At 43.8% G+C, this 25,398-nt stretch overlaps 1 protein-coding gene across 16 annotated transcripts in view; it reads left to right on the forward strand.

Annotated features, from left to right (window-relative positions):
* Positions 1 to 25,124, forward strand: part of limch1 (LIM and calponin homology domains 1) — a 359,063-nt gene extending 333,939 nt beyond the window's left edge. For all 16 annotated transcript variants that reach the window (XM_033027735.1, XM_033027743.1, XM_033027771.1 and 13 more), the window contains 6 exons: positions 7,214 to 7,332; positions 8,296 to 8,461; positions 17,462 to 17,545; positions 17,796 to 17,904; positions 19,878 to 19,980; positions 21,499 to 25,124. In XM_033027735.1, coding sequence (XP_032883626.1) covers positions 7,214 to 7,332; positions 8,296 to 8,461; positions 17,462 to 17,545; positions 17,796 to 17,904; positions 19,878 to 19,980; positions 21,499 to 21,524 — 607 coding nt within the window. In that variant the 3' untranslated portion in view covers positions 21,525 to 25,124. The remainder of the gene's footprint in view (positions 1 to 7,213; positions 7,333 to 8,295; positions 8,462 to 17,461; positions 17,546 to 17,795; positions 17,905 to 19,877; positions 19,981 to 21,498) is intronic.
* The last annotated feature ends 274 nt before the right edge of the window (positions 25,125 to 25,398 follow it).

The following is a 25,398-nucleotide window of genomic DNA, read 5'->3' on the forward strand; positions in this document are numbered from 1 at the left end:
CTCCCTTCCCCCTCCCCCTCCCACATCCAGCCCCCCTCTTTCTGGCGGGGGGCGAAGATGAAGGTGGCGCGGGCCCAGCGGGGGTGGCGTGGGCCAGCAGGGGTGGCATGGGCCCAGCGGGGGTGGCGTGGGCCCAGCGGAGGTCAGCAGTAGTGGCGTGGGCCAGCGTGGGTGGCGTGGGCCCAGCGGGGGTGGCGTTGGCCCAGCAGGGGTCAGCTGGGGTGGCGTGGGTTGGTGTTGGCCCAGCAGGAGTCAGCTGGGGTGGCGTGGGCCCAGCGGGGGTGGCGTTGGCCCAGCAGGGGTCAGCTGGGGTGGCGTGGGCCCAGCGGGGGTGGCGTAGGCCCTGCGGGGGTGGCGTGGGCCCTGCGGGGGTGGCGTGGGCTCTGCGGGGGTGGCGTGGGCCCAGCGGGGGTGGCGTGGGCCAGCGGGGATGGCGTGGGACCTGCAGGGGCCAGCGGGGGTGGCGTGGGCCAGCGGGGGTGGCGTGGGCTCAGCGGGGGTGATGTGGGCCCTGCAGGGACCAGCAGGGGTGGCGTGGGCACTGCGGGGGTGGCGTGGGCCCAGCATGGGTGGCGTGGGCCCAGCGGGGGTGGCGTGGGCCCATCAGGGGTCGGCGAGGGTGGCGTGGGCCCAGGGGTGGTGGCGTGGGCTTAGTGGGGGTGGCGTGGGCCAGCGGAAATTTTTTTTTTTTTCTGAAAAAAAAATTATATTTCGATTTTTTTGGATTTTTTTTTTTTTCCCCTCGCGGGATTTTTTCTTAATCTGGGAGAAAAAGGGGGTGCGGTCGCACTTCGGACGGCCATGAGTAGGCAAGTGTCTGTTAGGTCAACCTGTTAGATGGTTTTGGGAATGGGAAACAGCATGACAATTTTTAGCAGAGGACATATTTCTACTTCACTACTATTTCCTGCGAAAGAGTTGAAAGTTGACTGGGTCTTTTGGAGATTTAGAGTGCGTCACTGCTGATTGATGTTCACAGGTTATTGTTACACAATGATGAGCCTTCTTCTGGACAGAACTGAAATGCACTTGTATCGATTCACAACCATTATTGCTATTGCTCGTTTGCCCTAGCTCTCAAAATGGACACTGTAAAATATTTAAGAATGCCATGTGCAAATATGTATTAATCTTTATTAACTGACAATTAGTCATTCGTACAAATGCATCTATTATATTAAACAATGTATGCAGCATAATGTTACATTTTTGCCCCATAAATTAGCACGTATATTTTCACTGTCTTAAAGAATTAATTCCATATGCCCAGCAGAAATATTACTTCATGGGATTCTGCTCTGGTCAAACTATGTATGATTTAATCTATTGAAGGATACTGGCTCGTGTGTGCTTTGGGATGCACATTAAACTTTAAAGTGTATATTTTAATACAACCGGTTAATGACTTTAAGGAATTCTAGCAGATAAATTTTCTGTAAATGTGTTAATCTTTGTAAACCCTGATGGGACCGTACAAACATGTTGAGCCAATATGTTTGGAATGGTTTTTGTGGCAGAATTCTTTCAGGTTTTTCATTGACTAAGCTTTCCCTGTTAGCTGTTAACAATTGTGTGCTTGTGTGTACATTTGCATGCATGTACATGCACATGCACATAAGTGCCACTATTTTTGCTGTTTAACTTTCTGATTTTGGTTCTTGTTTTTTTTTTTATTGGTGAACATGGTAAAAGAATATATGGATAGAATAATTTGCACCAAAAAAAAAATCACTCGCTCTCCGTGGCATTTGTGCATTCATTATGACAGTCTATATTACTAAAAGTCTGTTCTTGACCGGTTTTGGCCATCTGTGCTGCGATTTCCGAGAGAACGCTGCCACCTACGGCCGTCATATTTGGCCACCTTGCTCAGAGCCCCCCTCCGCCACATGTGTGCCGAGGATTTTTCCCGTCGATTAAAAATGACAGAGATATTAATGTTTTTACAAAATTCCCCATTCTCTCTGCTGCCCCCGCTGGCGGCAGGGGGGAGGGACTATAAAACCAGGAAGTGGTGTGCCACACAGTCTCTTCAAGATGGAGGAAGGCAGAGGGTCACGTTTCTCTGAGCTGTGAATAACACTGAACACATGTCTACTCAAATGTAAGTGCCCATAGTGGTTCTAAAATGCTTGCAGAATGTGTCTATTGGTTCTAAAGCTTGCAAAAAAATGTCTATTGGTTCTAAAGCTTGCAAAAAGTGTCTCTATTGGTTCTAAAGCTTGCAAAAAATGTCTATTGGTTCTAAAGCTTGCAAAAAAATGTCTATTGGTTCTAAAGCTTGCAAAAAATGTCTATTGGTTCTAAAGCTTGCAAAAGTGTCTCTATTGGTTCTAAAGCTTGCAAAAAAATGTCTATTGGTTCTAAAGCTTGCAAAAAAAAATGTCTGAAGAAGGGTTTCGGCCCGAAACGTCGCCTATTTCCTTCGCTCCATAGATGCTGCTGCACCCGCTGAGTTTCCCCAGCAATTTTGTGTACCTTCGATATTCCAGCATCTGCAGTTCCTTTTTGAACAAAAAAAAATGTCTATTGGTTCTAAAGCTTGCAAAAAATGTCTATTGGTTCTAAAGCTAGCAAAAAGTGTCTCTATTGGTTCTAAAGCTTGCAAAACTGTCTATTGGTTCTAAAGCTTGCAAAAAAATGTCTATTGGTTCTAAAATGGTTCATACTAACGCTCCAGAAAGCACCCCTCCCCTGGTTGGCTTGGCTTGGGTGTGTCTTGAAATTGAAAGGCACTACTTACTGCAAATGGTGGCATGGAGTTGAAAGGCACTACTTACTGCAAATGGTGGAGTGGTTGCTTTGGCTTGAAGTTGAAAGGCACTACTTACTGCAAATGGTGGCTTGGGAGCTTTGGCTTGAAGTTGAAAGGCACTACTTACTGCAAATGGTGGCTTGGGTGCTTTGGCTTGAAGTTGAAAGGCACTACTTACTGCAAATGGTGGCTTGGATGTGGCTTGAAGTTGAAAGACACCACTTACTGCAAATGGTGGCATGAAGTTGAAAGGCACTACTTACTGCAAATGGTGGATTGGGAGCTTTGGCTTGAAGTTGAAAGGCACTACTTACCGCAAATGGTGGCTTGGGTGTGGCTTGAAGTTGCAAGGCACTACTTACTGCAAATGGCGGGCGTGAGTGCATTGGCTTGAAGTTGAAAGGCACTACTTACTACAAATTGTGGCTTGAAGTTGAAAGGCACTACTTACTGCAAATGGTGGCATGAAGTTGAAAGGCACTACTTATTGTAAATGGTGGCTTGGGTGCTTTGGCTTGAAGTTGAAAGGCATTACTTACTGCAAATGGTGGCTTGGGAGCAATGGCTTGAAGTTGAAAGGCATTACTTACTGCAAATGGTGGCATGAAGTTGAAAGGCACTACTTACTGCAAATGGTGGCTTGGTTGCTTTGGCTTGAAGTTGAAGCACTACTTACTGCAAATGGAGACTTGGGAGCTTTGGCTTGAAGTTGAAAGGCACTACTTACTGCAAATGGTGGCTTGGGAGCTTTGGCTTGAAGTTGAAATGCACTACTTACTGCAAATGATGGCTTGGGTGTGGCTTGAAGTTGAAAGGCACTACTTACTGCAAATGGTGGCTTGGTTGCTTTGACTTGAAGTTGAAAGGCACCTCTTACTGCTAATTATGGCTTGGGTGTGGTTTGAAGTTGAAAGCCACTACTTACTTTAAATGGTGGCGTGGGTGCATTGGCTTGAAGTTGAAAGGCACCACTTACTGCAAATGGTGGCATGAAGTTGAAAGCCACTACTTACTGCAAATGGTGGCTTGGATGCAATGGCTTGAAGTTAAAAGGCATTACTTACTGCAAATGGTGGCTTGGGTGCTTTGGCTTGAAGTTGAAAGGCACCACTTACTGCAAATGGTGGCATGAAGTTGAAAGGCACTACTTACTGCAAATGGTGGCTTGGGTGCTTTGGCATGAAGTTGAAAGGCACTACTGTAAATGCACTTACTTCCTGTTTGCACTGTATATTGATTTTAGATAAAACGGTACCACTTACGGCTGTGATTTTTGGCCATCTTACTCAGTCCCCCTCCGCTGAGCAGATGCAGAGAATTCTTCCCATCGATGAAAAATAAAAGTGTTATTAGTTTTTTTTTAAATGTTGAGAATCTCTCTCCTGTCAATCACTCCATGAAAGCCACACCTTTTCCGGTGGGGGGGGGAGTTATAAAACCAGGAAATGTGGGTGTGGCTCAGTCTCTGCAAGATGGAGGAGGGAGAGGTCACGACTCGCTGTCTTTAGTGGCTTTGCACCCTACTTCAAATGGTATGAAACTGCACTTGAATTTGGTGGCCTTGCACCCTGCTAGAAGTGGTAAGAAACTGCACTTGAATTTGGTGGCCTTATACCCCGCTTGAAATAGAATTTCAAGGATTAGCCGTGAGTCAACTACCAGCCCACCAGCCGTGAGTGAGTGAGTTGCCAGCACAACAGGCTTGATTGACTGAGACGCCAGCCCAAGAATCCATTTGGCGCACAATTTGCATAATAGCACTCTGGAAACCAGTCCCTTCAGCCCACAACACCCATACTAGCGCTCCAGAAAGCCCCACCCCCCCCAACTGGCCACCAATATTAGAATTGGTGGAGAGGTGGAATATTGCGTTGGATGACCAGCCCTCCTGTGTGATGCTGGGACCCAATGGGTCCCACTTAGTCTAGTATTTTATAGAAACATTGATAGGTTATGGTAGATGGAAGCGGGGGCTGAAATCCGGGGGGGGGGGGTAAGGGGGGTCCCCCCCTGTTTTGAGAGATGGGAGACGATCCACCCCATTTTTTGTAATCCGGGTTTTAAAACTCGTTGAAATCTCTGCTTTCCGTGAGACAGTGGGGGTGGGACTTAGGATTGAAGGCGCAGATTGGACGAGAGAGACATTGGTCAGCAGGCAATGGGGGGGGAGACCTTGATGATTCAGCGCGATGATTGGAGGAGGGAGGTGTTGGTCAGAGGCGGATGTAGGGGGGTGGGACTGAGGATAGAGTGCGGTGATTGGAGGAGGGTAGACTTCGTGGTGGAGCAAAGATCATAGAGCGGAGCTTGAATTTCATGCCCAGGTCATAGGGTCACAAGCAAAAAACACTCTAGGCAGCCCTGGACCCAGACCACCTCATCCATAGCCAGGATCAGTCCCGAGTTTCCAGCACCGCAATTACTGCCGAACCGCCACTGGGCCATTCCCGTCCCCACCCAAGTGCCGCGTCCCCACCCCATGCCCGGGGGTGGCCAGAGACGTCAGGAGTCAGACAGGAGTGGTGCCCACAGCCAGCGTAGAGAAGCAGCGCTAAATCCAGTTAAACTCTGCCTGTCCCGCCAGGTTAACCTACAGCTCTGCCTGAACTTACTGGAACGACAGCCCAGGTTTACAGCCAGTGTGGAGAAGCAGCGCTAACTCCAGCTCAACTCTGCCTATTAACCCATCAGCCCTACTTGGATTTATGGGAACAATGGCCCAGGTTTACAGGCAGCGCGGAGAAGCAGCGCTGGTTCCATGGCTCCGGACTGGTATCCCATCAGTCCAGGCAGGGCTGTAGGTTAACCCGGCGAGATGGGCAGAGTTGAGCTGGATTTAGCGCTGCTTCTCTGCGCTGGCTGTGGGCCTGGGGGCACTGCTCCCGTCTGACGTTTGGATTATTTAAAACTCCAAACATTAAGATAGACACAAAGTGCTGCAGTAACTCAGATGATCAGGCAGCTTCTCTGGAGTTAAAGGATGGGTGACGTTTCGGGTCGGGACCCTTTTTCGAACAGAAGGAAACCTACATGGTCAGAGGGAGAATGGGCAGACTCCACACAAATGGCACCCGAAGTCAGGATTGAACCCGGGTCTCTGGCGATGTGAGGCAGCAGCTCTAGTTGTTGAAGTCTGAAGAAGGGTCCCAACCAGAAACGTCACCCATGATTTTTCTCCGTATGATTCCACGACACTGGTGGCAAACTAACTTTCCAGAAACTGAATGGTATGCATATAATAATGAAGCAATTCACGCTTTATAATAGCTGTTCTCGATTATTAGTAATCACATTCAATTTAACAGGTAATTTCTTTCAGCGATCCACAAGACAACAACACACTTGTTCACAACTAAACCAGAGGACAAACAGGTGATAAGTGCTACTGAAAATTATACCAACAATGATGGTTTCTTCATTGGTTTATTAGCTTTCTTTTATGTGTGCCATTTATAATACTTGCCGTTACGTTTTAACTCTTGAAATAAAATAGCCACCTGGAGGCAATCACAATCAATACAGTTTGCAAATTTTCAGAAGGAAATCCACCTTAGGAAAAAGCTTCAATGCTTTTATCACAAAGCACCTGCATCTCGACTAGTGGGAGCTGAAGACTCGATGGGAAATTAAAGTGCCTGTCCCACTTACGAGATTTTTTTCGGCGACTGCCGGCACCCATCACTAATTACCGGGCACAGGGCCCACAGTTGAAGCCTCCGAAGCCTCGCGTATGTGTGTGTGAGTGTGCGCATGAGCACGCAGCTGCCAAGAAATTGTATCCCCCGGGCCCCCCCCCCCCCTCATGTTTTGATAGCGATTTCCGTGCCTGGATGCAAGTACGCTTTTATTATGTGTTTATCTGCAAATAATATGTTCTCATGTTGAGGCATAATAAGGCCAATTTGAAATGCATTTAAAAAATACAAATGTGCTAATTGATTTAATATTGAGAATGGGAAAGTATATCTTGCATTTCACCAGCTTATTTTGTTTTGAGAGTTGTATGTTGCAGGTTATAAAGAATGTTTACAATTGTAGATCAAAATAGAGCCAATTAAAGATTTTATTTTTTTCTAATTTTATTTCCAAGGTTTTAGTTAAGAGATTGTGTGTCTAAACTTGCTCTCAATCACATGCACTAAATTAATTACTGTGCAGAATATTCTAAGCCTAACATTTAAATCTATTGACTGCAGTAAATCTGCTGTGTCTCTTGAGCTCTCCTTAAGCCTGCCACTAGGAGGAATGAAAGAGCAATATCGATGTACTTGCCATCTATTTCGGGTCTCAATATTTCTCTTTGAGATTGAGAACTTTGCTGTATAAAGACTGGCAATGATAAAACTTCTGTTTTCATTCCATAATGCTGTATGGTTCTCCACAGCCTAAAGTTATAAAATCAAAGCATGTTGTGGTATAAAATAATATTCAATAATTTTTTGACTATTTTACCAACAGGTTGAACTTGCAGTCTGCACCACATTTTTCCCAAAGAGATGAAGAAACTGACAGTGAAAGACAAATTCAGGCACGCAGCCAAACACTCATCACAGATCATCATCAAGTGTCAGCTCAAGGTTTGACCTCCATCTATGTAGATTATTATTGAAAGTTCCCATGTCTTCAGAATTAAAACTGATCATTTATGTTTTCCATCAAGTGAATTCCATTTCCTGATCTCACCAACTTTAAGATGGTCTATAAAAAAACAACTAGCTGGCAGGTAGACACAAAATCCTGGAGTAACTCAGCGGGACAGCAGCATCTCTGGAGAGAAGGAATGGGTAACGTTTCGGGTCGAGACCCTTCTTCAGACTTTGAAGAACTAGCTGGCAGCGCAAGCTTGAGGAGCACACCCTCCTTCTTATGTTCTTCAGTTCAGTCTTCATACAATGTAGGACAGGAAGCTGTGCAGCCTTCAGCTCTGCTTGAATTCATCCAGTTAACCTGCCAGCTAGACTAGTTCCCCACAACCAGACATTCAGAGAGACAGGTTAATGAGACTTAATGAAATATCAGAGAACTTTGCAGGGTTTACATCAGCCTGACCTGATAATATCCTGACGACTTATTAATTATTATTTTCAATCTTAACAGGCCAATTAAGGGGGGATTGTCACTTTCAAGTGTGAAACCATCTCACACTTGCATATTTTTACTATGTGCCATGGTGAAACTTGAATCATCAATCTTCTGAGTTGATTGTCCAATATTCACAATTCCAATATATCCATGAGAGAGCTGCATTTCTCTTTTTGATGCTTCAGTTCAGCAAAACAACCCTCCATTATAGAGTCAAAGTTTATCAGCACAAAATAGGCCCCTCGGCTAAATCGTTCATGCTGACCAAGATGTCTACCTCCATTAGTTCCATTTGCCTGCGGTTGGCCCATATCCCTCTAAACGTTTTACAATCCTAAAATATGTCTTTCCGTTTCATTTGAGGTTAAATATTTTACGTGAAGAAACAAAACTGGCAACTAATTGGTGGATCTTTCCCTTACCTTAGATTTGAAACTTGCACATTGTGTTCATTTCAGCTGCAGACTCCCCTGTTTTTCCAGACCGATATCAGAATGCACAAGAACCTCCTCTATTCCTTGACGTTCACAGAAACCAACTATCCAATGTTCCAGACGAACAGAAGACTGGGTCTCTGGACAGAAGCTGGGCTCATCAGTCCAATATGATGGACAGAAAAAAGTGGTTAGTTATCTAATGTACTTTTCCCGATTTGTGTTTTATATTTGACACGGTACATTGGTTTAGGTTTATTATTGTCACATGTACTGAGGTACAGGAAAAAGCTTTGTTTTGCATGCTATCAAAACAGATCTGATATAACCATTCATAGTTCAATTCAAACTCAAGTACAATTGATGGAGCAAAGGGGAAGATACAGAAAATGTAGCTTCTCAGCTTTGAGATGCACCAGTTACATAAACAAGTCCAATATCCTCAAAGGGAGTGAATCGAATGTGGAATGGCCATTTGGAAGCCTGATAACTGAGGGGAAGCAGCTGTTCCTGAGTCTGGTGGTGGATGCTTTCAAACTTCTGTACCTTCTGCCAGATGGGAGCAGCGAGAAGAAGGAACGACCTGGGTGGGACAAGTGCTACCATAAACTTGCAGTAAATCTGTGAAAGTAAATGTGGGAAACTTTAAAGATCCATTCTTTATTGAACATAGATGTGCCCCTACAGAACACAGACAATTCTACTGAAGATTTGGACACGGAGGGTGTAGTAGCAACGCAGTTTGTGTACATTGAAATTAAAATCTATTCAAAGGGTATAACGATGTGGTATGCCAATCCACTCTTGGCTACCTCCTCTTTCTTGTACACTCCTGGTACTATTATTGTATTGTAAATGTAATTAATTTATTAGCCAAGTATGGAAAAACATACAAGGGATTTGATTTGCCATACAGTCATACCAAAAAAGCAACAATCACACAACCACATAAAAGTTAACATAAACATCCACCACAGCGCCTTCCCCACATTCCTCACTGTGATGGAAGGCAATAAAGTCTAATCTTTCCTCCTTATTCTCCCGTGGTCGGGACAGTCGAACCATCCGCAGTCGGGGCGGTCGAAACTCCGGCGGCTTGGACCCGAAGTCGGTCCCTAACCAAGGGACCGCGAGCTCCACGATGTTAGGTCCACAGGCTCCGGCGGTTGGAGCTCCTGAAGTCGATCCCCAGCAAGAGGCCGCTAGCTCCACGATGTTAGGCCGCAGCGTGAACAGAGATACGATATGGAAACAGTCGCATCTCCGTTGAGGAAAGAAATGATTCCCCCCACCCCCACATAATACAAAACCAAAGATACACAAAAACATACATTTAATAACAGACTAAAAACAACAAAAGAAGAAAAAAGACGAGACAGACTGCTGGTGAGGCTGCCATGGTATGGCGCCACCCGGTGGAATTATTCAGTGGCATTCGGTCATTAGTTTCACTTGTCATTCTACTTGATCGCAAACACTGAATCCTTGGACAATGCAGCCCAGCTTGATACCAACTCTGGATGAGAAGAGAACCAGAAGGGGACTGAGGATCAAGTAGGAGAGAGGAATTGAAGAGAATCCACATTAGTCAGGAAATGGCGTTAGGTAAACTGTTGGGACTGAAGGCCGATAAATCCTCAGGGCCTGATGGTCTACATCCCAGAGTACTCAAGGAGGTGGCCCTAGAAATCATGGATGCATTGGTGATCAATTTCCAATGTTCTCTTGACTCTGGATCAGTTCCTGTGGACTGGAGCGTAGCCAACGTATCCCCACATTTTAAGAAAGGAGGGAGAGCAAATGGGGAATTATAGACCAGTTAGCCTTTCATCGGTAGTGGGGAAGATGCTTGAGTTGATTAGTAAAGATGTAACAGCAGCATATTTGCAAAGCAGTGACAGGATCGGTCAAAGTCAGCATGGATTTATGAATGGGATATCATGCTTGACTAATCTGGAATTTTTCGAGGATGTAACAAGTAGAATGGATAAGGGAGAGCCAGTGGATGTGGTGTATCTGGACTTTCAAAAAGCTTTTAACAATATCCCACACAAGAGATTAGTGCACATGGTATTGGGGGTAGGGTATTGACATGGATAGAGAACTGGTTGCCAGACAGGAAACAAAGAGTAGAAATTAACGGGTCCTTTCCAGAATGGGAGGCAGTGACTAGTGAGGTGCCGCAAGGCTCGGTGCTGGGACCCCAGTTATTTACAATATATATTAATGATTTTGACAAGGGAATTAAAAGTAACATCTCCAAGTTTGCGGATGCCTCAAAGCTGGGTGGCAGTGTGAGCTGCGAGGAGGATGTTATGAGGCTGCAGGGTAACTTAGATATGTTGGGTGAGTGGGCAGGTGCATGGCAGATGCAGTATAATGTGGATAAATGTGAGGTTATCCACTTTGGTGGCAAGAACAGGAAGGCAGATTATTATCCGAATGGTAGACACAAAAAGCTGTAGTAACTCAGTGGGACAGGCAGCATCTCTGGAGAGAAGGAATGGGTGACATTTTGGGCTGAGATCCTTCTTCAGACTGGTTAGAGATAAGGGAAACGAGAGATATAGATGGTGGTGATGTGGAAAGATAAAGAACAATGAATGAAAGAAATGCAAAAAAGTAACGATGACAAAGGAAACAGGTCATTGTAAGCTGTTTGTAGGATAAAAATGAGAAGCTAGTGCGTCTTGGGTGGGGGAGGGGTAGAGAGAGAGGGAATGCTGGGGCTACCTGAAGTGAGAGAAATCAATATTCATACCACTGGGTTGTAAGCTACTCAAGCGAAATATGAGAAGCTGTTCCTCACACTGACACTGGAGGAGACCGAGGACAGAAAGGTCTGTGTAGGAATGAGAAGGAGAATTAAAGTGTCCAGCAACCGGGAGATCAGGTTGGTTCAAGCGTGCTGAGCAAAGGTGTTCCGCGAAACGATCGCCCAGTTTGGTCTCACCGATGTATAAGAGTCCACATCTTGAACAACGGATACAGTAGATGAGGTTGGAGGATGTGCAAGTGATCATTTTCCCACCTCCACCCCTTTCCGCCTTCCACAGGGACCGTTCCCTCCGCAACTCCCTGGTTAACTCATCTCTTCCCACCCAAACCACCCCCTCCCCAGGTACCTTCCCCTGCAGCCGCAGAAGATGCAATACCTGTCACTATACCTCCTCCCTCGACTCTGTCCAGGCAGGGCTGGCCTTAAGCCAATTAGTCCAATTGGGCCCGCGCCTAAGGGGACCCCGCGCTGGGCTGGTGGGCAACACACTCTATCCCCTCAGCAGCGACCCCAGTAGGTGAAATTCTTCACCGACAAAAACAGCCCCGCGGTTAACTCTCAATAGGGAGGTTGCACGCAGTCGAGGTCATGACCCGTGACCCGTACTGTTGCCACGCAACGCCAACTGGAGTACACGTGATGAACTGCAGGTAAGCATTTTATATGACTGCCAGCACAGTGGGGCCTTCTTCTGGCCCAGCATCCGGACTGGTTGCACACTCACGGATCCCGGGCCGTCTATCCCTGTGGCCAGGGGTGGTGGGGAGGAGGGGTCCGGGTGGAGCGGGGCCGCAGCTCCGGGCAATGTCAGCTGCAGCAGAGTTGGGGACGGTATGCTCCCTCCGTTCACCCGGAGTCAGTGACTGTTGTACACAAGGTCCCGCTGCACCTACACCCCGACCTCTTCCTCCTCCCCCCCGGACCTCCTCCCCCCCGGACCTCCTCCCCCCCGGACCTCCTCCCCCCCCTGACCTCCTCCCCCCCCTGACCTCCTCCCCCCCTGACCTTCTCCTCCCCCCCTGACCTCCTCCTCCCCCCCTGACCTCCTCCTCCCCCCCTGACCTCCTCCCCCCCTGACCTCCTCCTCCCCCCCTGACCTCCTCCCCCCGACCTCCTCCCCCCCTGACCTCCTTCCCCCCCTGACCACCTGACCCCCATCTCCCAACCACCGCGGGGATAGACGGCCCGGGGTCCGCGAGTGTGCAACCTGTCCGGATGCTGGGCCAGAAGAAGTCCCCACTGTGCTGGCAGCCATAGAAAATGCTTACCTGCAGTTCATTGCGTGTACTCCAGTTGGTGTTGCGTGGCAACAGTACGGGTCACAGGTCGTGACCTCGACTGCGTGCAACCTCCCTATTGAAAGTTAACCGCGGGGTTGTGTTGTTGTCGGTGAGGAATTTCACCTACTGGGGTCGCTGCTGAGGGGATAGTGTGTTGCCCAGCGTGGGGCCCCCTTAGGCGCGGGGCCCAATTGGACTAATTGGCTTAAGGCCGGCCGTGACTGGACAGAGTCGAGGGAGGAGGTATATTGACAGGTGTTGCAACTTCTGCGGTTGCAGGGGAAGGTACCTGGGGAGGCGGTGGTTTGGGTGGGAAGGGATGAGTTAACCAGGGAGTTGCGGAGGGAACAGTCCCTGTGGAAGGCGGAAAGGGGTGGAGATGGGAAAATGATCACTTGTACCTCCTCCAACCTCATCTACTGTATCCGTTGTTCAAGATTCTTATACATTGGTGAGACCAAACACAGACTGGACAGTCCGTTCAGGTTAGGCAGAGGTTTACTTGCACCGCCTCCAACCTCATCTGGGTGATCGTTTCTCGGAACACCTTCGCTCAGCCCGCGTCGACCAACCTGATCTCCCGGTTGCTGGACACTTTAATTCTCCTTCCCATTCCTACACAGACCTTTCTGTCCTTGATCTCCCCCATTGTCAGAGTGAGGCTAAATGCAAATTGGAAGAACATCATCTCATATTTCACTTGGGCATCTTACAGTCCAGTGGTATGAATATTGATTTATCTCACTACAGGTAGCCCCGGCATTCTCTCTCTCTCTCTATCCCTTCCCCAACCAAGTCGCACTAGCTTCTCATTTTCACCCTACAAACAGCTTACAATGGCCTGTTTCCTTTATCATCGTTACTTGCATTCAACACCATTGTGCCAGAGCTACTACATTCCAAACTTTCCGAGTTGACTGTGCCTGAACCCCTCTGTCAGTAGATCACCAACTTCCTGACAGACAGGAAGCAGCATGTGAGGCTGGGCAAGCACATCTCGGACCCACAAACACTCAGCATAGGAGCACCGCAAGGCTGCGTACTCTCTCCTCTACTCTCTCTACACCAACGACTGCACCTCCACAGACACCTCTGTCAAGCTTCTCAAGTTTGTGGATGACACAACCCTGATTGGACTGATCCAGGATGGGGAGGAATCTGCCTACAGACAGGAAGGTCACAGCTGGCGTCCTGGTGCCATCGCAATAACCTAGAGCACATGACAATGCTCTTAAGACAGTGGAACTGATTGTAGACTTTAGGAGAGCTCCCCCTCCCCTCACCCCACTCACCATCAACAACACCACAGTCACATCTGTGGAGTCTTTTAAGTTCCTGGGAACCATCATCTCCAATGACCTTAAGTGGGGGGCTACCATTGACTCCACAGTCAAAAAGGTACAACAGAGGATGTACTTCCTGCGGCAGCTGAGGAAGCACAATCTGCCACAGGCAATGATGGTCCAATTCTACACGGCCATCGTAGAGTCTGTCCTCACCTTCTCCATCATGGTCTGGTTTGGCTCAGCCACCAAGCACGACACCTGCAGCTGCAGCGAATCGTCCGATCAGCAGAGAAGCTTATTGGCTGCAACCTTCCATCCATTGATGAACTGTACACTGCAAGGGCCAGGAAGCGAGCGGGCAAGATCATCTCTAACCCCTCTCACCCTGGCCACACACTCTTTGAATCACTTCCCTCTGGAAGGCGACTCCGGACTGTCAAAGCCGCCACAGCCAGACATAAAAACAGTTTTTATCCACGAGGAGTAGCTCTACTCAACAGCCAAAATCTGGAGCCTGCCTTTGATCTGGTATTTTGTTGGTTCACATGCTTGATCAATGGTGTTTTATCATTAATGTTTTATTATTATTAATGTTTAGTGTTTTCTGAGTCATTCGTAACTGTCACTCTATGTCATGTTGTTACTTGTGGGCGGAGCACCAAGGCAAATTCCTTGTATGTGAATACTTGGCCAATAAACTTACTTACTTTTGGCATATCTTTCATTCATTGTTCTTTATCTCTCCACATCACTGTTTATATCTCTCGTTTCTGTTATCCCTAACGAGTCTGAGGAAGAGTCTCGACCCGAAACGTCACCCATTCGTTCTCTCCAGAGATGCTACCTGACCCACTGAATTACTCCAGCTCTTCGTGCCTACCTTCGGTTTAAACCAGCAACTGCAGTTCCTTCTTACGCATTATCTGAATGGTGTCAGATTAGGAAAAGGGGAGGTGCAACGGGACCTTTGTGTACAACAGTCACTGAAAGTAAGCATGCATCTACAGCAGGCAGTGAAGAAAGCTAATGGCATGTTGGCCATCATAACGAGAGGATTTGAGTTTTGGAGCAAGGAGGTCCTACTGCAGTTGTACATGGCCCTGGTGAGACCGCACCCGGAGCATTATGTGCAGTTTTGGTTTCCTAATTTATTGCTATTGAGGGAGCACAGCGTAGGTTCACCAGGTTAATTCCCCGGATTTGCAGGACTGTCATATGCTGAGAGAATGGAGCAGCTGGGCTTGTATTCACTGGAATTTCAAAGGATGAGAGGAGATCTTTTTTAAAATAGGTGCAGGAGGAGGCCATTCGGCCCTTCGAGCCAGCACCGCCATTCATTGTGATCATGGCTGATCGTCCCCTATCAATAACCCGTGCCTGCCTTCTCCCTATATCCCTTGATTCCACTAGCCCCTAGAGCTCTATCTAACTCTCTTAAATTCTTCCAGTGATTTGGCCTCCACTGTGGTACGGAATTCCACAAATTCACAACTCTCTGGGTGAAAAAGTTTTTTCTCACCTCAGTCTTAAATGGCCTCCCCTTTATTCTAAGACTGTTGCCCCTGGTTCTGTTCTCGCCCAACATTGGGAACATTTTTCCTACATCTAGCTTGACCAGTCCTTTTATAGTTTTATATGTTTCTATAAGATCCCATCTCACCCTTCTAAACTCCAGTGAATACAAGCCTAGTCTTTTCAATCTTTCCTCATATGACAGTCCCGCCATCCCAGGGATCAATCTCGTGGATCTACGCTGCACTGCCTCAATCACAAGGATGTCCTTCCACAAATTAGGAGACCAAAACTGTACACAATACTCCAGATGTGGTCTTACCAGAGCCCTATACAACTGCAGAAGAACCTCTCTACTCCTATACTGAAATCCTCTTGTTATGAAGGCCAACATTCCATTAGCTTTCTTCACTGCCTGCTGTACCTGCACGCCAACTTTCAGTGATCGGTGTACAAGGACACCCAGGTCTCGCTGTACCTCCTCCTGACCTAACCTAACCCCATTGAGATAGTAATCTGCCCATATGTTTTTGCCACCAAAGTGTATAACCTCACATTTATCTATATTATACTGCATCTGCCACGCATCTGCCCACACACTCAACCTGTCCAGGTCACCCTGCAACATTCTAACATCCTCTTCACAGCTCACACTGCCACCCAGCTTTATGCCATCTGCAAACTTGCTAGTGTTGCTCCTAATTCCCTCTTCCAAATCATTAATATACATGGTAAACAGTTGCGGCCCCAACACCGAGCCTTGCGGCACTCCACTCGCCACTACCTGCCATTCTGAAAAGGACCCGTTCACTCCTACTCTTTGCCTCCTGTCTGCCAACCAATTTTCTATCCATGTCAACACCCTACACCCAATACCATGTGCTCTAATTTTAGTCACCAGTCTCCCATGCGGGACCTTATCAAAGGCTTTCTGAAAGTCTTGAAAGGGGTAGTCCATTTAGAACAGAGATGAGGAAAAACATTTTCACCCAAAGATCTGTGAATCTGTGGAATTATCTGCCACAGAAGGCAGTGGAGGCCAATTCACTGGATGTTTTCAAGAGAAAGTTATATTTAGCTCTTAGGGCTAAATGAGTCAAGGGATATGGGGGGGAAAGCAGGAACGGGGTACTGATATTGGATGATCGGCTATGATCATATTGAATGGCAGTGCTGGCACCTGGCACGAAGGGTCGAATGGCCTACTCCTGCACCTATTTTCTATGTTTCATTCAGCCACCTACTTCCTAACCTGATGAGTTGACATGAAAGGTTACATGGCTGGGTCTTATTCTTGAATAGAGCTTGGGTATTGTTTATGTTATAAGAAATTGTGGTGCTTGTGTGTTATATGGTTTGTGTTGCAGCATAATTGTGTTTGATGAACTCGTACTTTACCTTGCCACTTCCTCAAGCATTGCCTCACAACGAGGATTTGCCCATTTAACACTGAAATGATGAAGAAGCTTTCCTCTAAGGATTTTGAATGTTTAGGCATCTGTACACAAAAGGTCAAGGATGCTTAATCATTGAATATATTCAAGCAGGAATGTTTTGTACCATTGGAGAATCAAAGATTATAAGAATCAGACAGAGAGTAGAGATGAAATTAAAAATCAAAGACATGATTTCACTGACAAAGCAGATTCGAGAAACTTGCCTAACTTTTATTTCTTAGGTTCTCAAGATTAGCCATCACAAAATGAGGAGTAGGAATCCTAGCAGCAATGAATGCTGGTGGAATTCATCTTGCTTAACCTCTCAGGTAGACCAGTTCTATGGAGTAACGTCAGCGGTGCATTTAAGCAAAGATAGACCCAAAGTCCTGGAATAACTAAACGGGTCAGGCAGCATCTGCCTGACCCGTTTAGAAACAGGATGGGTGACGTTTCAGATCGGGACCCTTCTTCAGTCCTGAAACATTACCCATTCTTTTTCTCCACAGATGCTGCCTGACCCACTGAGCCTTCCAGCACTTGTGTATATCTTTGTTCACCATCTGCAGAGCCTTGTTTGTACATTAAGTGAGATAGGTTATGATTCAGCTTTTTTTTAGATCAATCTGTCCATGGGTATTGGACAACATTGGGCAGCCTGACATCGGATGAGAAGGGAGCTCTGCCACTTTCATCCTAACCTGAACTCTTGACAAGGAAAAATGGGTGACAGGTCCTCTTTGTATTCTTTTCTGGATATATCTCATTTATAATTATAATAAATTGTTTGTTGCACGCCATACCGCCATCAGATTAGAGATGCAAGCAGTCACTACAAATGGAAAAACAAATAATAAAAAGGATATTGTCATCGGCTATTAATAATTGTTTTGTTAGGTCTGGATCTCATGAGAATTTACAATCAAGCCAATCGCTTCTTCAACCACCATCATCTCCCACTCCGCTCCAGTCTCCTGGCAGGTAGGCACCATACAATTGACAGATGGTCTTTGTTGTGCAGTAGTGTGACTCTGTAGCCCAACCATGTAACCCAGATATACAGATAGATATAAGAGTGCTACTACTGGTTTAAACTTGATTCAGATTATTATTCAGAGTGCGCGGGCTTCGCCCATGAATCTCCTTCCAGCAAAGGGTCAGCAATAAAACAAGAAAATGTTCCACTGTTTGAATATGCTTTGATCTTTATATATTTGCTTTATTTTTGTAGGTCAGTCAGTGGAAAAAAATTATGTTCAACTTGTGGGCTGCCCCTCGGAAAAGGTGCAGCCATGATCATTGAAACGCTCAGTCTGTATTTTCATATTCAGTGCTTCACGGTAAGCCACTTGCTATTCCTGGATTGTGATACAGTAAACCCTTGTTATAATGGACCACAGGGGGAGGAGGAATGGTATCCATTATTGCCAATTGTCTGCTATAACCCAGTAAGGTTAGGCAGCATGGATGAAAATGGATAGGTGATGTTTCGGGTGAACACCCATCTTCAGACTCTTGGTCTGGGACTGGGCCTGAAATCCAGGTGGTTGACAGCCCCCTGCTGGCGGCTGGGTGAGAGGCAGGGATCAGCGGAGTGATGGGTCACGACCTGAGGGCGACCGGAGTGCAGGTAAGGGTCGGCGGTGGCAAGCACGGCCTGGAACCGGCCGCTGAAGCTGTGTGGGCCAACGGTAGAGGCAGTTGATCTGACCTGGGAGCGGCTGATCAGGCTTAGTGGGCCGGTTATGGCGCCAGTAGATCTGGTCTGGAAGCGGCCAGTGCGGTGGTACAGGCTAGGGGTGGCATGGACAGCCTGGCCTGGCATCGAAGGTCGGTACGTCCATCCGCTGTAACCAAAATTCTGTTATGAAGAGATCTGTAATAATAAGGGTGTTATTATCTTTAGGATCAATTAACGTTGATGGAGATTGAATGTGCTCATTGGAGTTCAAAGCAACGTATTTGTTTACCTAGATGTCATTTGTAGTAATAATTATGTCAAATAAAGATAATGGTATCTAATAAGCATGTTCCTCTCCCCTACCACATTCCTAACAGGGGCAAGGTACATATGAAAATATTTGATAAAGTGATTTTAATTGGTATAAGTTGGAATAAATTCCATTTGGTTCATTTTTACAAGTGTGTGGGTTTAGTATCGGGCTCAGTCAGTTGCATATTATATAGCAAGACGATTGGCTGTTTTAAGTCGTGGGTGTTTCGCAATTATTTTCGGTCAAAGTGCATTTGCCTTTGAGTCCCTTACAGGTAGTCTGGATTCCACTAATAATCTTTGGCATTGGTCACTTTTAATGTTGATTGGAGACTCAGGATTACAGATGCTGGAATCTTGAGCAAAAAACAAACTACAAGTGGAACTCAACAGATCAAGCAGCATCTGTGGAGGAAAATGGGTTGGGATCCTTCATCAGACTATTTTTGGAGTCAGCACTTTGAACATCTCACCTCTTCCCAATGCCATGCCTGTAAGGCACCCATTCCCTCCCGTTCTCCTTCTTCTCCCATCACTTCCACCTATGTTCCTTCCTTTTGCTTCACATTTCACGTTTGCTCTCTCCTTCTCTCACACTTTGTCTTTTCATCTCTGGCCTTTGTCCAACCATCCGCCATATAATACCCCCCTCACCTGTATCCACCTAACAATCGCCAGGCTTTGTCCCGCCCACACCTCTTGCAGCCTTCCTGCTCAACTACCCAAAACATCACCCATCCTTGTTCTCCAGAGATGTTGCTTGACCTGCTGAGTTACACCAGCACTTTGTTTTTGTTTACCAGCACCTGCAATACTTTGTTTCCAGTTTTGGCTCGCAATGTGTCTGTGCCAAACATAATGCTTGGTTAAACTAATCTCCTCGGCCTGCACGTGATCCATATCCCTCTATTCCCTGCATATCAATGTACCTATCCAAAAGCCTCTTAAATCTCACTATCATTTCTGCCTCTGTCAACACCCCTGGCAACATGTTCCAGGCACCCACCACTCTCAGTGCAAATAAAAACATCTTGTCATACATGATATTGGTTTGGGATTTACTCGTGATATTTTAAAATGTCATTACCACTAAGATATATCATCAAATCTTTTTGCATGGCAACGTTTTGAAGAAAATACATCAATTAAATTAATAATGAAAACAATAAATGTTCATTGCAAGTGTGATTGCAGACTGGAATAAGACCATATGTAGAAGGAATGAGCCAGGCTGAGAAATGATGAGTAAACTTGCAAGATCAAATTGCATACTATTTTTTGGAATGAATGAATAACATCTTTTTGTTAATGATATTGCAGTGTGGTATCTGTCGAGGACAACTTGGAGATGCAACTACCGGGACAGATGTCCGAATCCGCAATGGTCTTCTCAATTGTAATGACTGCTACATCAGGTCCAGAAGTGAGTTACATTTGAGTGCTATATGTTGCTTGAAAAATGTATCCTTGATTGGAAATTACACAATTATTAACACAAAATTTTCAATAGTAATATAAATAAATCTATCAGCATGTTCTGTTGTTACTATATAAACATTCACCGTGTTCGAGAGTCTACCAATGCAGAACATTGCTGCCTATTTATCCCCCAGCCCTATAAAGGGTATATTGTGACTTTCTTCAGGGAGTCAGTGATGAACTGTTTATAAACTATTATCAATTAGAAAACCATCTCTATTTTTAAATAGTATTGTAAATTGCTATTACAGATTTAGCTTGTCCGTTGTCCTGAAATATATGCAGGTGTAGAGTATCAATCAATCAGTAAAGCTCTTAAAACATGGATGATTTAAAATAAAAATATTTTTCTAAATTTAGTTTTTACGTATAGGATCATTGAAATGCACAGTACGGAAATAGGCCATGCAAGTGTAATCCCACTTCCAAAGAGCTGTAGGTTACAATACTTCCTGCTCACCCGGGTACTTTTTAAGTTTGTTGAGCAGCGAGTTTCAGAGCCATTGCCAATCTCAATTCCTGTTTCAAATTCCATAGCTAATGTTTTGGTTTTAATGCCAAACCTCCTAATCTTTTACCTTAAGACTAGGTATTGATTTTCTGATATTATCTCCTTGTATATTTTTGCACATTAAATGTCCTTTTAGCCATATTTATTGAAACACGAGATGGGGAAATGGAAGAGAGGCCCATAATCACGTCCTCCCATCACTGAACCACCTTGTTTAAGATATTTTAGTTAGTAACTGAATTTGTTACACGCCCAGTTTTTATTTTGTTTTCATATAATAATTTTTAAAATATTAACTTTGAGATCAGTGAGTTTTGAGGCTGCTGAGGTTTATTGCCCGATATAATGTTCCGACTTCACATAGACACCAGAAATCCCCAGTATTTGGTGCCAGATCAACATTCACATGAAATAGGGGAAATTGGCACGATATCCCAAATAAACCTCTGTGCAAATTTCTTGCATATTATTATATTAAAAAATTCTACTGAATGTAAAGTTGAAAAATACAATTATTACTAACAACAGTTTTCTCAGAATAAATTCAAAAATATACCACATTGCTTACAAAACTAGCATTATAAACATTAAGTACAGTCTTGCTAATAAAATATGTCACAACAATGTAACACAGTGGCAGTTTCATAGTCCCTATACATCCATATTTTAATTTACAAATAATAAAAAGCAAATATGCACCATAATAAAGATGTAATAACAGTTTTACCATATTTTCTGCCTGGATACTCAACTACTTTAAATCCCATTTCCAATTTGGCAGTCTTGGCAATGTCAGGATGAAATGAGTTCAATAATCGTTCGTTTCCTTCAGCTATCACTGATATTTCACGAAGTGTTTAATACTTGATGATGCACCAACATTTTTGTATCTATGAACTGATAAATCACAATAATTGTATTCTACTCACTCGGATTCTTTGATTTATTCAGCTGCTGGACAGCCCACGACTTTGTGACCATGCCACATGCCAATCAGCAACTGAAAATCCAATGGAACACAGATGACCCTGAAGCTCAATGCGATGTTCACTATTTGCAGACAATTGCAGAGAGAAACTATCATTCACTGGCTTTCTCACTCCCAGAACCCTCACTTCCCAAAAACAAGTTTTACCAGCGTTGATATTTTGGCAACCAACATTTTGAATCATTTTCAAGTTAGTGAAACCGCTGTTGTTTTGTTCAAATAGTCAATAGTAGCATCATTTGATATATATTTGCTGTTGAAGAAAAGCTTTTAAGTGGATTCGACATGTTTTTTTATTAATATTGTGTGATAATGTAATTTATTTTATTGCCTCCTCCAGTTATGAAAATGTTAATCATCAAGGTGCAATTATTAATGGAGTAAGTGAATAAAATTCTATTTGTCCTGTGTATTGGTTAATAACTTTGGTCTTCCTTTCCTTGGAACTAATTTGAGCCATCTGTGTCACAATTAGGGAATGTAGAGATCATTCCAAATGGGTAGATTTACAATTACCTTGTATTTTAGATTGCTATGTCCTTCAGGTGCATTTCTTCATAACGTAAGAATTTCGTGAAGGTCTAGCATTCAGGAAAAAGGATAGAGGCAGTAATCAAGCTTTTATTTCATCTTGGCTAATAGTAACTTGCAACTACACAATGTATTAGAGCAACATGGAATTGTTAAACAAAACGGAATTGAAAGCTGAAATGCTTGCCTTTTAGGAACATATGTGTGCCAGACTAAGATTTGTTTCACTCGTGTTTGGTAAAGATACAATTTGTGTTCAAAGTCTGCTTTCAAATGTGTATTGGCAATGTTTGGTATTGTGCATCAGATCCTTGTGTTACTGGCATTCTTTCACCTATCATTCGGCTAATTGATCTGTTCCACTGTAGAGAAGCATTTTAGATCTATACCTTCTTCAAGCTAATGATTATTTAGTAGACAACTGCCAGACTGCAATTCAAATGCAGGTTGTCAAAATGGAATTTACCACTCCCATAACTTGATCAGGGGTTTTCCATTATCACATGGAACCAGTCCCCGATTTCCCTGTTAACCCAGTGTTTTCACAGTGTTCAATGCCATTTGCCCTGTATATAAAGAAGCATCAAGTGTAACAATTCCAACAGTGTTCTGATAAATACAATGCAGTATATCTGTGCATGCTCAAATACTGTGGATTATATTCCGAGTTATGAATGCAGTCTGCATAACCATTTTAAACTCCAGTAAATTGGGACGTCAATTTGGAAACTGAGCTAAAATTGATGAGCGCTAAGTTAGAGGTTTCATACTTAATGTCCATTTAAGTGTATAGTAAATCCTTTTAACTAGAAACAATAAAACGAGTCGGCATCCTGTTAGACTAACAAAAAAGTAAATACAATTATTTGGATTATTATTGCACCTTTGATGAAGCATTCTACCTGAAGCATTGAAACTATGATTTTTTAGTCTTTCTAAACAGGGATTGAATCAAAATAGTTTAAGTTATTTATAAATATATCAGGTCACTATTGGAATAATTTGCATAGCTGTTGAAGATTTTATAAAAATACTGGAAAGCAGACCTTTCAGTTGGCGAATTTGCTATAGAATTACATTATTTCATTTTTTTAAACTTAAAATATCGTTATATTTCGCACAGGCTTTTAAAATGTCACTTGGGTTGATTTGTAGGTCGAGCAAGACGACCATTAAGCAATTACAAATAACTTGAGGCATGGCATAATCTCTTGCTTGGCAAACCTATTATATCCGAGGCAAATGCTTGCAAAGTGATTCAATGAAGAACAGATAGCACCAAATTAGCCAATGACTTGTATCTGCCTTAAACAACAGCAATACAATCCCTACTCTATATTGCGACTCCCTTGCAGAAGGATAATTAATAAGGTGTAGTCCATTATCATTTAGCAGCTTTGTTGAAGAGAACATAACTTAACAAGTCTCTTTGTTCCAGCAGTAATTATCTTAATTGCAAGGTTGACATTTATTTATTGAAGTAGTTTAACATGTTTTGCATGTTGGTGATACGGCATTATATGATAACTGCGTGGTTTATTTTTATTTGTATCCATTGTTTGAATAGTCTGTTGGAATGCAAAATGTGTTTCATTCATCAATGTTTCATTGAAACTGTGCCTTACTAAATGCAGGCTATTGCACATGGATGGTCAGAAGTGTAGAGAATATAAAATGTTGGTATCTGGCTCATAAAAACATCTATGTCAGCTATTAAATGAACTGGGTGCAAGTGATACTGGGAAGAAGATGAGTCAGACATGAAGCTGAGGCCCAGCTGGTTCATCTCATGTGACTGGCTCACAGTACCCAAAGATTCCTACCCTCCGCATGGTTTCAGCAAAGCCTGATATTTCTCCTGGAGTCAGTACATTCATTGTGTAAACTACATCTTCTAGCATTCAGAAGATTTTTAAAGACAACTTTTTACATATTCTTGTACACTCTCACTCCTCAGAAATGATCTGCAGGGGAAACATTGAATATATGTTATAGCACATTCTATACTTGTTCCAATAGCCCCTTTTACAATTATGTCTTTTTTTTAATATTAGGTAGTTTGATTTTGAACTAAATTCAAAGCTACTGAGCTTTTAATTGGTAGCACTGCAATTTCTTGAGATGCGAAGTAAGCTTTTTAGGATTTATTCAATCCACAATTAAACAATAATCTAAACATTTTATCGCAAGAAAGAAAGACAAAATGTAGGCTGGAAAATATTGTCAACAGTATTACATGAATGATGAACTTGTTCACTTTCCCTGTCCACTGTTTTAAAGGCATTACTAACTCATTCAAAATCTGGCTCATAAAAATAAATGCAGTGAAGCATTTTGGGGTAGAAATTCATTTGTGTTGCAATTCTAATCAAGTGATGTAGTGGCTGATACAAATTGAGCTCCACTTCTGAAATCATGTTATTGACTTCATTGAAATCATATTTTGGTTTAATGCACATTCATCGCCATGTTGCACATTGGTCACGTGCAGCAGAAGACCCAAAAAAACTGATCATAATTCCTTGCCTAAAATGTCAATGTAGCAGAGAAGTGAATTTCTATTAAATGTAAAAGTGATGAACATCCTAGGTAACCACAGTACAATGAGTGAGAAGTTCATATCTGGAATATTAATCAGTAAAGATTTGTCAGGGTAAATAATATTGTGATTGTTTTTTTCCCCACTGTCACTTGATTATTCAAGGTTATGTAATTAAATACAGTTTCCTTGAACTAGCATGCCATGGAACTCTCCCAGCATCTATTAACATCTGTATTGAGAGCACTTATTTCTGATAGTATGTGGCTAAATTACATTTTCCCCAGAATGTGCTTGACGAAATATGGACTTGGATTGATGTATGTTTTAATGACAAATTGTAACTGGGGCTGTTACTCAAACATAAACAATTAAAATTGTCTTGCATATGCTACGGTTGAACTATTGTGCTATATGTATAGTGTTTTGCCTCTTGAGGGATACGTTACAATGTGTTCAATTAATGCAACAGCTTTTATAGTAAATGTATGTTGTTTATAAATAAAACTATTAAAAATACTGCAATGAAATGCTTTTTATTGCTCAAGTTCAACGTTTAGAACCCTTTCATGTCTCTCTGTACTGGTCTGCAGACTTATCGGCGATCCCTTCCAGCTGATTTATCTATTTTAGATTTTGTACCCACATTTTAAATGGAAACAGATAAATTAGATGGTGCTGGGATCTTAAAACATGATTTACCCTCATCTGCTCAACCAGAAAGGAACAAATTATTCCATCCAATTACCTTGATTTCCGCCATTGCCTTTGTGTAGCACCTGGGATCCAAATC

This window comes from Amblyraja radiata, chromosome 1 (genome assembly GCF_010909765.2).
Source record: "Amblyraja radiata isolate CabotCenter1 chromosome 1, sAmbRad1.1.pri, whole genome shotgun sequence".
Taxonomy (NCBI): domain Eukaryota; kingdom Metazoa; phylum Chordata; class Chondrichthyes; order Rajiformes; family Rajidae; genus Amblyraja; species Amblyraja radiata.